This window comes from Dendrobates tinctorius, unplaced genomic scaffold (genome assembly GCF_039654945.1).
Source record: "Dendrobates tinctorius isolate UK_male_01 unplaced genomic scaffold, ASM3965494v1 ptg000348l, whole genome shotgun sequence".
Lineage (NCBI taxonomy): Eukaryota > Metazoa > Chordata > Amphibia > Anura > Dendrobatidae > Dendrobates > Dendrobates tinctorius.
Genome location: NW_027362014.1, coordinates 207,564 through 219,865, shown reverse-complemented (window position 1 = coordinate 219,865; position 12,302 = coordinate 207,564). Strand labels below are relative to the sequence as shown.

The following is a 12,302-nucleotide window of genomic DNA, read 5'->3' as shown; positions in this document are numbered from 1 at the left end:
AGGCCAAACTTTTAAATTCCTATTTTGCATCTATTTTCTCTCAGAAAGGAAATGTAACATCAACTGTTCTTCACTGTCCTATTAAGGGAATAGAAGAATCCAGGATATCTATAAACAGAAAGATAGTGAGGAAACACTTAGCTAACCTAAATGAATTCAAGTCTCCGGGTCCAGATGGATTACACTCCCAGAGTACTGAAGGAGATAGCAGAAGAAATTTTTGAACCCCTCTCCAAAATCTTTGAAAATTCTTGGAGAACAGGAGATGTCCCAGAAGACTGGAGAAGAGCAAATGTTGTTCCTATCTTCAAAAAGGGGAAGAAGGTGGACCCAGGCAACTATAGGCCGGTGAGAATGACTTCTATACCAGAAAAGATCTTTGAACAAATTATTAAACAACATGTATGTCAGTACCTGGATAAGAATGAAGTGATTAAACAGAGTCAGCATGGGTTTGTAACTAATAAGTCATGTCAGACTAACTTAATTTCCTTCTATGATGGTATCACTGATTGGGTGGATCAAGGAAATGGTGTAGATATAGTATATCTTGACTTCAGCAAAGCATTTGACAAAGTCTCTCATACAATCCTTATTGAAAAAATGACTAAGTATGGAATGGACAAGGCAACTGTTTGGTGGATTCATAACTGGCTTAGTGATCGGACCCAAAGAGTGGTCGTAAATGGCTGCACATCCAGTTGGAAGAATGTCTCAAGTGGGGTACCACAGGGCTCTGTCCTGGGCCCTGTATTGTTCAACACCTTTATCAACGATTTAGATGAAGGAATTGAGGGTAAACTGATTAAATTTGCTGATGACACAAAGCTAGGAGGGATAGCTAATACTAGAGAAGAGAGAGAGAGGATTCAAAAAGATTTAAATAAACTGGAGAAGTGGGCAGCAACTAACAATAGTTTTTAACAGGGAGAAATGCAAAGTACTACATCTGGGCAATAAAAATGAAAAAAGCATATATAGAATGGGAGGAATAGGGCTAAGCAACAGCACATGTGAAAAAGACTTGGGTATACTAATAGATCACAGACTGAATATGAGTCAACAGTGTGATGCAGCAGCAAAAAAGGCAAATGCAATTCTAGGATGTATTAACAGAAGCATACAGTCTAGATCACGTGAAGTCATTATTTCCCTCTACTCCTCATTGGTCAGACCTCATCTGGAATATTGTGTCCAGTTTTGGGCGCCACATTTTAAAAAAGACATCAACAAACTGGAGCAAGTTCAGAAAAGAGCGACCAGAATGGTGACCGGTCTGCAAACCCTGTCTTATGAGGAAAGGTTGCAGGGTTTGGGAATGTTTAGTTTGCAAAAGAGAAGACTGAGAGGAGACTTAATAGCTGTCTACAAATATCTAAAGGGCTGTCACATTGTAGAAGGATCAACTTTATTCTCATTTGCACAAGGAAAGACTAGAAGCAATGGGATGAAACTGAATGGGAGGAGACACAGATTAAATATTAGAAAAAAAATTTTGACAGAGTGATCAATGAGTGGAACAAGCTGCCACGAGAAGTGGTGAGTTCTCCTTCAATGGAAGTCTTCAAACAGAGGCTGGACAGACATCTGACTGGGATGATTTAGTGAATCCTGCTTTGAGCAGGGGGTTGGACCAGATGGCCCAGGAGGTCCCTTCCAACTCTACCATTCTATGATTCTATGTATCACTGTGCCTAGTCCACTATATTCTCCATTTTCGTAATCTCTGAGTATAGAAGGAATAACCAATCACCATCATCCATCGGCCTCTGCTGTGATCTCTGGGAGGACAGTCATGGAAGGCAAAAAGGGTGGGGGAACAAGAGGTGCAATAGTGCCCTATCACTAGTGACACTACGATGTGAGTGGTGTAATGCAGTTCCACTCACCTATTCCGGTTGTGTGACCCACAACTGGCTTGAAGACATAACACAGTATCAGCTGCTGCAGGACCTCCACCGACCACTCCAAAGTGGAAAAACTGCCAGAGAATATGGGAAGCAAGATGTGCCACAGTCCGCGCTGCTGAATCCACAAAATCACCTGGGATGCAAGATGTAGTAACAAAGTACTGCTTTATTCCTTCCTACGCGTTTCGGCGCCCTTCCTGGCACCTTCCTCAGGGATATTACACCAGCCATAGGAGCAGGGAATTTATAGCCCCTTCCATTAGCAATTATGGGTGTGTTCTGTTTACATATGATGTCATAATGGTCATCACTGGGGGAGGGGCCAGCATTTTTGGCACAATTTCACACAAATAACATAATAAAACAAGAAAATCCTTCAAAATACTTGCTAAAATGTACATAAAAATCCTACCAGTAAAATGATATAAAGACCTTCATAAAAATTGCAGCGGAAACATTGCCAAAGTATCCAGACTGTCAATGCAAAAACAAAAAAAATTTTTTTAAAAAATATTATCTCCCGACTTTCAGGGTAGTAGAACCCATGTGTTTACTGGTTTCATTTTTTTCTCTTGTGACTTATGTTGAGCGCCACCGTTCTGCTGGTATCAGTGCCTTTGGAACATAGGTTCTATGAACTATTTTGTCACAAAACTATCCTGTTAAATATGTGATACTATGGTTTGTTAAAAAATTATTATAAAAAATTGCAATGAACAATTTTCTTTATTTTTGTTTTGTAGGAGGGAATCAAGGAGCGATGCCACTATTAAATAAAATGGATTATTTCTAAAATTAACTGCTTTTAAAAAACTTATTTTTATTTTCATTTTTATTTTTATTATTTATTATCAATAAAGAATTATCTAAAAATTACTATTGTATAATCGTATTATTAAAAATGGCCTGAAGAAAGTATCTATCATCTTCCGTATAGTTATGGTCACTATTTTATATATTAATTGTGGTGGTGTCACCCATGAAACGTGTGTCTTTTGGTCTAGCACACCTGGGTTCAAGTCACAGGTCTCCATGCAGGCATAAATGACATTGTCTTTTGTAATATCAGGAAAAATTATAAATTGTTATGAGCTTATGCATATTAAATTAGGGAATTGTGAAATTCTAGATAGGATACCAACTTTGATATATATTTAAACAAAATAAATGTGTCATTAGGTGTATGTGAGACATTAAGTGTTTAGATATACCCGTGCGATCAAAAAAGTAGTCAGATGAAAAAATAAATAAAATGAAAAAAGATAGAATGAAAAAATAAAGTGAGGTTTGCTTAAGTGTGTGTGCATCCTTATGTCACACACTTAAGCAAACCTCACTTTATTTTTTCATTCTATCTTTTTTCATTTTATTTATTTTTTCATCTGACTACTTTTTTGATCGCACGGGTATATCTAAACACTTAATGTCTCACATACACCTAATGACACATTTATTTTGTTTAAATATATATCAAAGTTGGTATCCTATCTAGAATTTCACAATTCCCTAATTTAATATGCATAAGCTCATAACAATTTATAATTTTTCCTGATATTACAAAAGACAATGTCATTTATGCCTGCATGGAGACCTGTGACTTGAACCCAGGTGTGCTAGACCAAAAGACACACGTTTCATGGGTGACACCACCACAATTAATATATAAAATAGTGACCATAACTATACGGAAGATGATAGATACTTTCTTCAGGCCATTTTTAATAATACGATTATACAATAGTAATTTTTAGATAATTCTTTATTGATAATAAATAATAAAAATAAAAATGAAAATAAAAATAAGTTTTTTAAAAGCAGTTAATTTTAGAAATAATCCATTTTATTTAATAGTGGCATCGCTCCTTGATTCCCTCCTACAAAACAAAAATAAAGAAAATTGTTCATTGCAATTTTTTATAATAATTTTTTAACAAACCATAGTATCACATATTTAACAGGATAGTTTTGTGACAAAATAGTTCATAGAACCTATGTTCCAAAGGCACTGCTACCAGCAGAACGGTGGCGCTCAACATAAGTCACAAGAGAAAAAAATGAAACCAGTAAACACATGGGTTCTACTACCCTGAAAGTCGGGAGATAATATTTTTTAAAAAAATTTTTTTTGTTTTTGCATTGACAGTCTGGATACTTTGGCAATGTTTCCGCTGCAATTTTTATGAAGGTCTTTATATCATTTTACTGGTAGGATTTTTATGTACATTTTAGCAAGTATTTTGAAGGATTTTATTATGTTATTTGTGTGAAATTGTGCCAAAAATGCTGGCCCCTCCCCCAGTGATGACCATTATGACATCATATGTAAACAGAACACACCCATAATTGCTAATGGAAGGGGCTATAAATTCCCTGCTCCTATGGCTGGTGTAATATCCCTGAGGAAGGTGCCAGGAAGGGCGCCGAAACGCGTAGGAAGGAATAAAGCAGTACTTTGTTACTACATCTTGCATCCCAGGTGATTTTGTGGATTCAGCAGCGCGGACTGTGGCACATCTTGCTTCCCATATTCTCTGGCAGTCATGGAAGGCGACATTCCCATATAAGACAGACAGTACGAAGCTGATGCACTTGGTTCCCACCATGTCGTCGCTCGGCTGCAGGTTTCGCTCCTCTCTGGTGATTTCTCTGCGGCTTTTCCTGATTCTTGCTTGAATATTGTGAGGAAAAGTCACATGAGAACAGGAACACAGAAAGGGACAAAAAGATGGTGGTGATGGTGATGACGGTCGTGATGCTGATGACGGTGGTGATGGTGATGACGGTGGGGATGATGATGACGGTGGTGATGGTGAAGACGGTCGTGATGCTGATGACGGTGGTGATGGTGATGGTGATGACGGTGGTGATGGTGATGACGGTGGTGATGCTGATGACGGTGGTAATAACAATGATGTTGATGACGGTGGTGATGATGACGTTGGTGATGATGATGACGGTCATGATGGTGATGACGGTGGTGATGGTGATGATGGTGATGACGGTGGGGATGGTGATGAGGGTGGGGATGGTGATGACAGTGGTGATGGTGATGACAGTGGTTATGGTGATGACTGTCGTGATGGTGATGACGGTGGGGATGGTGATGACGGTGGTGATGGTGATGAGGGTGGTGATGACGGTGGGGATGGTGATGATGGTGGTGATGGTGATGACGGTGGGGATGGTGATGACAGTGGGGATGGATGGTGATGACAGTGGGGATGGATGGTGATGACGGTGGGGATGGTGATGACAGTGGTGATGGTGATGAAGGTGGGGATGATGATGACGGTCGTGATGGTGATGACAGTGGTGAGGGTGATGACGGTCGCGATGGTGATGACGGTGGCGATGGTGATGACGGTGGGGATGGTGATGACGGTGGGGATGGTGATGACGGTGGGGATGGTGATGACGGTGGTGATGGTGATGACGGTGGTGATGGCGATGACGGTGGTGATGGTGATGAAGGTGGGGATGATGATGACGGTCGTGATGGTGATGACAGTGGTGAGGGTGATGACGGTCGCGATGGTGATGACGGTGGCGATGGTGATGACGGTGGGGATGGTGATGACGGTGGGGATGGTGATGACAGTGGGGATGGTGATGACGGTGGTGATGGCGATGATAGTGGTGATGGTGATGACGGTGGGGATGATGATGACGGTTGTGATGGTGATGACAGTGGTGATGGTGATGACGGTGGGGATGGTGATGACGGTGGGGATGGGGATGACGGTGGTGATGATGAAGACAATGTTGTTGATGAGGGAGGTGATGATGACACTACTGAGGTTGATGCCGTTGTCTCCTCTGCAGGAATCATCCAGACGCTGTCCATCCTGGGGCCGCTCCTCGGTTCGCTCCTCGCCTCCTTCTTTGCGAAGATCTACGTGGACATCGGTTTTGTAGATCTTGGTAATTGTTTTGTTGCAATCTTAAAGGGTAACTAACCCACAACTGTAGGACTTGCTGTAACAGTTTAGACTTCACCCTCTGCAGTCTCTTCCCTCTGTCTAGGCTCCACACTCTAAGGAGGCTCTTCCCTCTCTGTAAACCTTTTCTTCTCTTCCTGCACACCCCTCCCTCCCTATAGCCCCCCACCTGCAGCCCCCTCCTTTTTTAGGATCCACCCTCCCCTTCTGTAGACCCTTCCCTGTCTGAAAGCCCCTCCTCTTCCATAGATCCCTTTCCCTTACTAGTAGCCTCCCCTCTGTGGATGCCTTCACCCTTCCTGTAGGCTTCTTTCTTTCTGTAGAACAGGGTTCCCCAACTCCAGTCCTCAAGGCCCACCAACGGGTCATGTTTTCAGGATTTCCTTAGTATTGCCCAGGTGATAATTGCATCACCTTACAATACGAGGGAAATCCTGAAAACATGACCTGTTGGTGGGCCTTGAGGACTGGAGTTGGGGAACTCTGCTGTAGAACATTCATTTTCTGTAAGCCCCTCCTCCTGTGTAAGCCCCTCCTCCTCTGTAAGCCCATCCTCCTCTGTAAGCCTCTCTCTCCACCCTCCCTGTAGATCTGTAGACTCCTCTCTATAGATCCCTGACTGTCATCTCCTTCCTCCCTGTAAACTCCTCCCTCTTTCTAGCCCCTCCCTGTAGACCCCTCCTTCCCTGTCGGCTCCTGCCTCCCTGTAGACCCCTCCCTCCCTGTCAGCTCCTCCCTCCCTGTCAGCTCCTCCCTCCCTGTAGACCCCTCCCTCCCTGTAGACCCCTCACTCCCTGTCAGCTCCTCCCTCCCTGTAGACCCCTCCCTCCCTGTAGAGCCCTCCCTCCCTGTCAGCTCCTCCCTCCCTGTAGACCCCTCACTCCCTGTCAGCTCCTCCCTCCCTGTCGGCTCCTCCCTCCCTGTTGGCTCCTCCCTCCCTGTAGACCCCTCACTCACTGTCGGCTCCTCCCTCCCAGTAGACCCTTCCCTCCCTGTAGACCCCTCACTCCCTGTCAGCTCCTCCCTCCCTGTAGACCCCTCACTCACTGTCAGCTCCTCCCTCCCAGTAGACCCCTCCCTCCCTGTAGACCTCTCCCTCCCTGTAGACCCCTCACTCCCTGTCAGATCCTCCCTCCCTGTAGACCCCTCCCTCCCTATAGACCCCTCCCTCCCTGTCGGCTCCTCCCTCCCTGTAGACCCCTCCCTCCCTGTAGACCCCTCCCTCCCTGTCGGCTCCTCCCTCCCTGTAGACCCCTCTCTCTGTAGACCCCTCCCTCCCTGTAGATCCCTCTCTCTGTAGACCCCGCCCTCCCTGTAGACCCCGCCCTCCCTGTAGATCCTCCAATCTCTGTCAGCTCCATCCTGCCTGTAGATCTGTAGACTCCTCCCTCTTTGTAGCCCCTTCCTCCCTGTAGACCCTCGGGGTTATGTAGTGGATGGTAATTTCTCTGTTCTGGTTCTCACAGATGACGTTTTCCTCACTGCGTCAGACGCCCGTTGGGTTGGGGCCTGGTGGATGGGCTTCCTGGTTAGTGGGGTCTTGAACCTCCTTGCTGCTGTCCCCTTCTTCTTCCTTCCAAGGTCTCTGCCCAAAGAAGGACAAGAGGATCAGAAAGATGAGAGTGAGCTGAGGGAGACGCTACACCCCCCAATAACAGAGGACAGCACAGAGAGCGGCAAGAAGACAGAAATACCGGCACAAGGTGGGGAGGGTCTACAGGGTGGTCAAATGACCCAGAAATACATCCTACATTTGTAACGTCCCCTAGAGAATCACCCTGCCTAACTGAGGGGCAGTGAGGAGAAGCAGAGAGAGGGAGAGGAGGTGGAAGAAGGACAAAAAGAGGAAGTGTGAGAAGTACAGAGAGAGGGAGAGGAGGTGTGCGAATCAGAGAGAGGGAGAGGAGGTGGAAGAAGGACAAAAAGAGGAAGAGGAGGTGTGAGAAGTACAGAGAGAGGGAGAGGAGGTGTGAGAAGGAGAGAGAGGGAGAGGAGGTGGAAGAAGGACAAAAAGAGGAAGAGGAGGTGTGAGAAGGAGAGAGAGGGAGAGGAGGTGGAAGAAGGACAAAAAGAGGAAGAGGAGGTGTGAGAAGGAGAGAGGGAGAGGAGGTGGAAGAAGGACAGAAAGAGGAAGAGGAGGTGTGAGAAGTACAGAGAGAGGGAGAGGAGGTGTGAGAAGGAGAGAGAGGGAGAGGAGGTGGAAGAAGGACAAAAAGAGGAAGAGGAGGTGTGAGAAGTACAGAGAGAGGGAGAGGAGGTGGAAGAAGGAAAAAAAGAGGAAGAGGAGGTGTGAGAAGTACAGAGAGAGGGAGAGGAGGTGTGAGAAGGAGAGAGAGGGAGAGGAGGTGGAAGAAGGACAAAAAGAGGAAGAGGAGGTGTGAGAAGTACAGAGAGGGAGAGGAGGTGGAAGAAGGACAAAAAGAGGAAGAGGAGGTGTGAGAAGTACAGAGAGAGGGAGAGGAGGTGTGAGAAGGAGAGAGAGGGAGAGGAGGTGGAAGAAGGACAGAAAGAGGAAGGGGAGGTGTGAGAAGTACAGAGAGAGGGAGAGGAGGTGTGAGAAGGAGAGAGAGGGAGAGGAGGTGGAAGGACAGAAAGAGGAAGAAAAGGTGTGAGAAGGAGAGAGAGGGAGAGGAGGTGGAAGAAGGACAGCAAGAGGAAGAGGAGGTGTGAGGAGAGAGAGGGAGAGGAGGTATGAGAAGGAGAGAGAGGGAGAGGAGGTATGAGGAGAGAGAGGGAGAGGAGGTGGAAGGACAAAAAGAGGAAGAGGAGGTGTGAGAAGTACAGAGAGGGAGAGGAGGTGGAAGAAGGACAGAAAGAGGAAGAGGAGGTGTGAGAAGGAGAGAGAGAGGGAGAGGAGGTATGAGAAGGAGAGAGAGGGAAAGGAGGTGTGAGAAGGAGAGAGAGGGAGAGGAGGTGGAAGAAGGACAGAAAGAGGAAGGGGAGGTGTGAGAAGTACAGAGAGAGGGAGAGGAGGTGTGAGAAGGAGAGAGAGGGAGAGGAGGTGGAAGAAGGACAGAAAGAGGAAGGGGAGGTGTGAGAAGTACAGAGAGAGGGAGAGGAGGTGTGAGGAGAGAGAGAGAGAGAGAGGAGGTGGAAGAAGGACAAAAAGAGGAAGAGGAGGTGTGAGAAGTACAGAGAGAGGGAGAGGAGGTGTGAGAAGGAGAGAGAGGAAGAGAAGGTGGAAGAAGGACAGAAAGAGGAAGGGGAGGTGTGAGAAGGAGCCAGAGGGAGAGGAGGTATGAGAAGGAGAGAGAGGGAGAGGAGGTGTGAGAAGGAGAGAGAGGGAGAGTAAGTGGAAGAAAGACAGAAAGAGGAAGAGGAGGTGTGAGGAGAGGGAGAGAGAGGAGGTGTGAGAAGGACAAAAAGGGGACGAGGAGGTGTGAGGAGAGAGGGAGAGGAAGTGGAAGGACTAAAAGAGGAAGAGGAGGTATGAGAAGTACAGAGAGAGGGAGTGGAGGTGGAAGAAGGACAAAAAGAGGAAGATGAGGTGTGAGAAGTACAGAGAGAGGGAGAGGAGAGGAAGAAGGACAAAAAGAGGTAGAGGAGGTGTAAGGGGAGAAAGAGGAGATGGTAGAAAAATGGAAAGAGAGAGAGAAAGGAAAAGGGAAGTGGGAGAAGGAGAGGAAGAGTAGATGGGATGTGGTAGTATTCGGTCACTATGTGATGGTAATATATGGTTTGGCCTTGGTGTGACGGTTTTGTCCCTTGCATGTGGTATTATTCGGTCACTATGTGATGGTAATATGTGGTCTGGCCATGGTATGATGGTATTTGTCCCTTGCATGTGGTATTATTCGGTCACTATGTGATGGTAATATGTGGTCTGGCCATGGTGCAACGGTATTTGTCCCTTGCATGTGGTATTATTATTTGCCTCGTCGTGGTGGCGGATTAAAAAATCTTTTGGCCAAAACAAAGGCTGCCAGCTATGTGTGTGATCTGGTGATCGATGGGAACTGATAATGTGTGATTGTTGTGGATGTGGTGCAGAAGTGGAGTTTTTCTATGAGTGGGCAGTGGGACTGTGGGAGTTTCGAGGGGTGGAGGTGGAGATGGCGTGCACCCTGGGTGGGAACTCAAGAGTGCCCGAAAATTTTGCAAGTATGGGGTCCCGAAATTCCTGGTGGCAGCCTTGACTAGGACCATAGGTCCTAGTTCTTTAGTAGTCTTCCCTATCTGCCTACACCTAGTTACCTATAGGCACTTATCTCCTCCGTTCATGGGCAGCTCCAAGTAGTTGGTCCTGCAGGCCCCAAACCCGATAAAACAGCATATAAAGCGGTATATTGCATTGTATAGGCGTCTGGTCTTCTCGAGGCGTCCACAGCTTCTCCTCCCTCTACACCTCCTCTGTAGTCCGGGTACAATCTAGGACTTTTCAGTTTTTTGGCCATTTTGCCTGAGCCAGACGAGCTGCTGATAATTGTGTACACGGCGTATACAGCGAGAATATAGTAGTGTATCCACAGTGTGCCGCCATATGGCACCCTCACAGGGCCTAGCGGTGCTCTCCATGGACATAAGGGTGATGAGGGAGGTTTGTTCTTCGTGGTTTCACTGACATGTTTTCTTTTTTTTCCTCCCAGGATTCCTGACGCTGCTGCAGAACCTCCTGAAGAACCGCGTGTACATGCTGTACCTGCTGGTGACAGTGCTGCAGTTCAGCGCCTTTGTGGGGTTCATGACTTTCCTGCCCAAATACCTGGAGCAGCAGTATGGGAAGCCTGCTTCTGAGGCCATCTTCATGATCGGTGAGAGCGGAGCACAAGATGGCGGTGATGGTGGATGGGCGGCCTCACATCTCCTCTCTCCGCAGGAGTCTACAGTCTCCCCGTTATTGCGGTCGGCTACTTCCTGGGTGGATTCCTCATGAAAAAATACAAAACATCAATATTCATGGCCGCAAAGTTGGGGTTCGGCACCTCGGTCACCGAATATCTGCTGTACCTGCTGGCGTTCACCATGGTGTGTAAGAACGCAGCCATGGCCGGGCTGACCGTGACCTACGACGGGTGAGAGGGCAAAGCACCCCATTATCTGTAGTCTGTACCCCGAGTGTCAGTGTCATTATCCTGTACCCCGAGTGTCAGTGTCACTATTCTGTACCCAGAGTGTCAGTGTCATTATCCTGTACCCCAAGTGTCAGTGTCATTATCCTGTACCCCAAGTGTCAGTGTCATTATCCTGTACCCCAAGTGTCAGTGTCATTATCCTGTACCCCGAGTGTCAGTGTCAATATCCTGTACCCCGAGTGTCAGTGTCACTATTCTGTACCCAGAGTGTGTTCGTCATTATCCTGTACCCCCAGTGTCAGCGTCATTATCCTGTACCCCCAGTGTCAGCGTCATTATCCTGTACCCCCAGTGTCAGTGTCATTATCCTGTACCCCCAGTGTCAGCGTCATTATCCTGTACCCCAAGTGTCAGCGTCATTATCCTGTACCCCCAGTGTCAGCGTCATTATCCTGTACCCCCAGTGTCAGCGTCATTATCCTGTACCCCGAGTGTCAGCGTCATTATCCTGTACCCCGAGTGTCAGCGTCATTATCCTGTACCCCCAGTGTCAGCGTCATTATCCTGTACCCCGAGTGTCAGTGTCATTATCCTGTACCCCGAGTGTCAGTGTCATTATCCTGTACCCCGAGTGTCAGTGTCATTATCCTGTACCCCAAGTGTCAGTGTCATTATCCTGTACCCCCAGTGTCAGCGTCATTATCCTGTACCCCGAGTGTCAGCGTCATTATCCTGTACCCCAAGTGTCAGTGTCATTATCCTGTACCCCCAGTGTCAGTGTCATTATCCTGTACCCCAAGTGTCAGTGTCATTATCCTGTACCCCGAGTGTCAGTGTCAATATCCTGTACCCCGAGTGTCAGTGTCACTATTCTGTACCCAGAGTGTGTTCGTCATTATCCTGTACCCCCAGTGTCAGCGTCATTATCCTGTACCCCAAGTGTCAGTGTCATTATCCTGTACCCCAAGTGTCAGTGTCATTATCCTGTACCCCAAGTGTCAGTGTCATTATCCTGTACCCCGAGTGTCAGTGTCAATATCCTGTACCCCGAGTGTCAGTGTCACTATTCTGTACCCAGAGTGTGTTCGTCATTATCCTGTACCCCCAGTGTCAGCGTCATTATCCTGTACCCCCAGTGTCAGCGTCATTATCCTGTACCCCCAGTGTCAGCGTCATTATCCTGTACCCCGAGTGTCAGCGTCATTATCCTGTACCCCGAGTGTCAGTGTCATTATCCTGTACCCCGAGTGTCAGTGTCAATATCCTGTACCCCGAGTGTCAGTGTCATTATCCTGTACCCCAAGTGTCAGTGTCATTATCCTGTACCCCCAGTGTCAGCGTCATTATCCTGTACCCCGAGTGTCAGCGTCATTATCCTGTACCCCAAGTGTCAGTGTCATTATCCTGTACCCCCAGTGTCAGCGTCATTATCCTGTACCCCG

The 12,302-nt window shown here is 46.9% G+C and overlaps 1 protein-coding gene across 2 annotated transcripts in view; it reads left to right on the top strand.

Annotated features, from left to right (window-relative positions):
- LOC141075024 (solute carrier organic anion transporter family member 1A2-like) overlaps window positions 1–12,302 on the top strand; it is a 101,577-nt gene that overhangs the window by 64,414 nt on the left and 24,861 nt on the right. For both annotated transcript variants that reach the window (XM_073562345.1, XM_073562344.1), the window contains 4 exons: window positions 5,733–5,831; window positions 7,315–7,551; window positions 10,435–10,599; window positions 10,665–10,860. In XM_073562345.1, coding sequence (XP_073418446.1) covers window positions 5,733–5,831; window positions 7,315–7,551; window positions 10,435–10,599; window positions 10,665–10,860 — 697 coding nt within the window. The remainder of the gene's footprint in view (window positions 1–5,732; window positions 5,832–7,314; window positions 7,552–10,434; window positions 10,600–10,664; window positions 10,861–12,302) is intronic.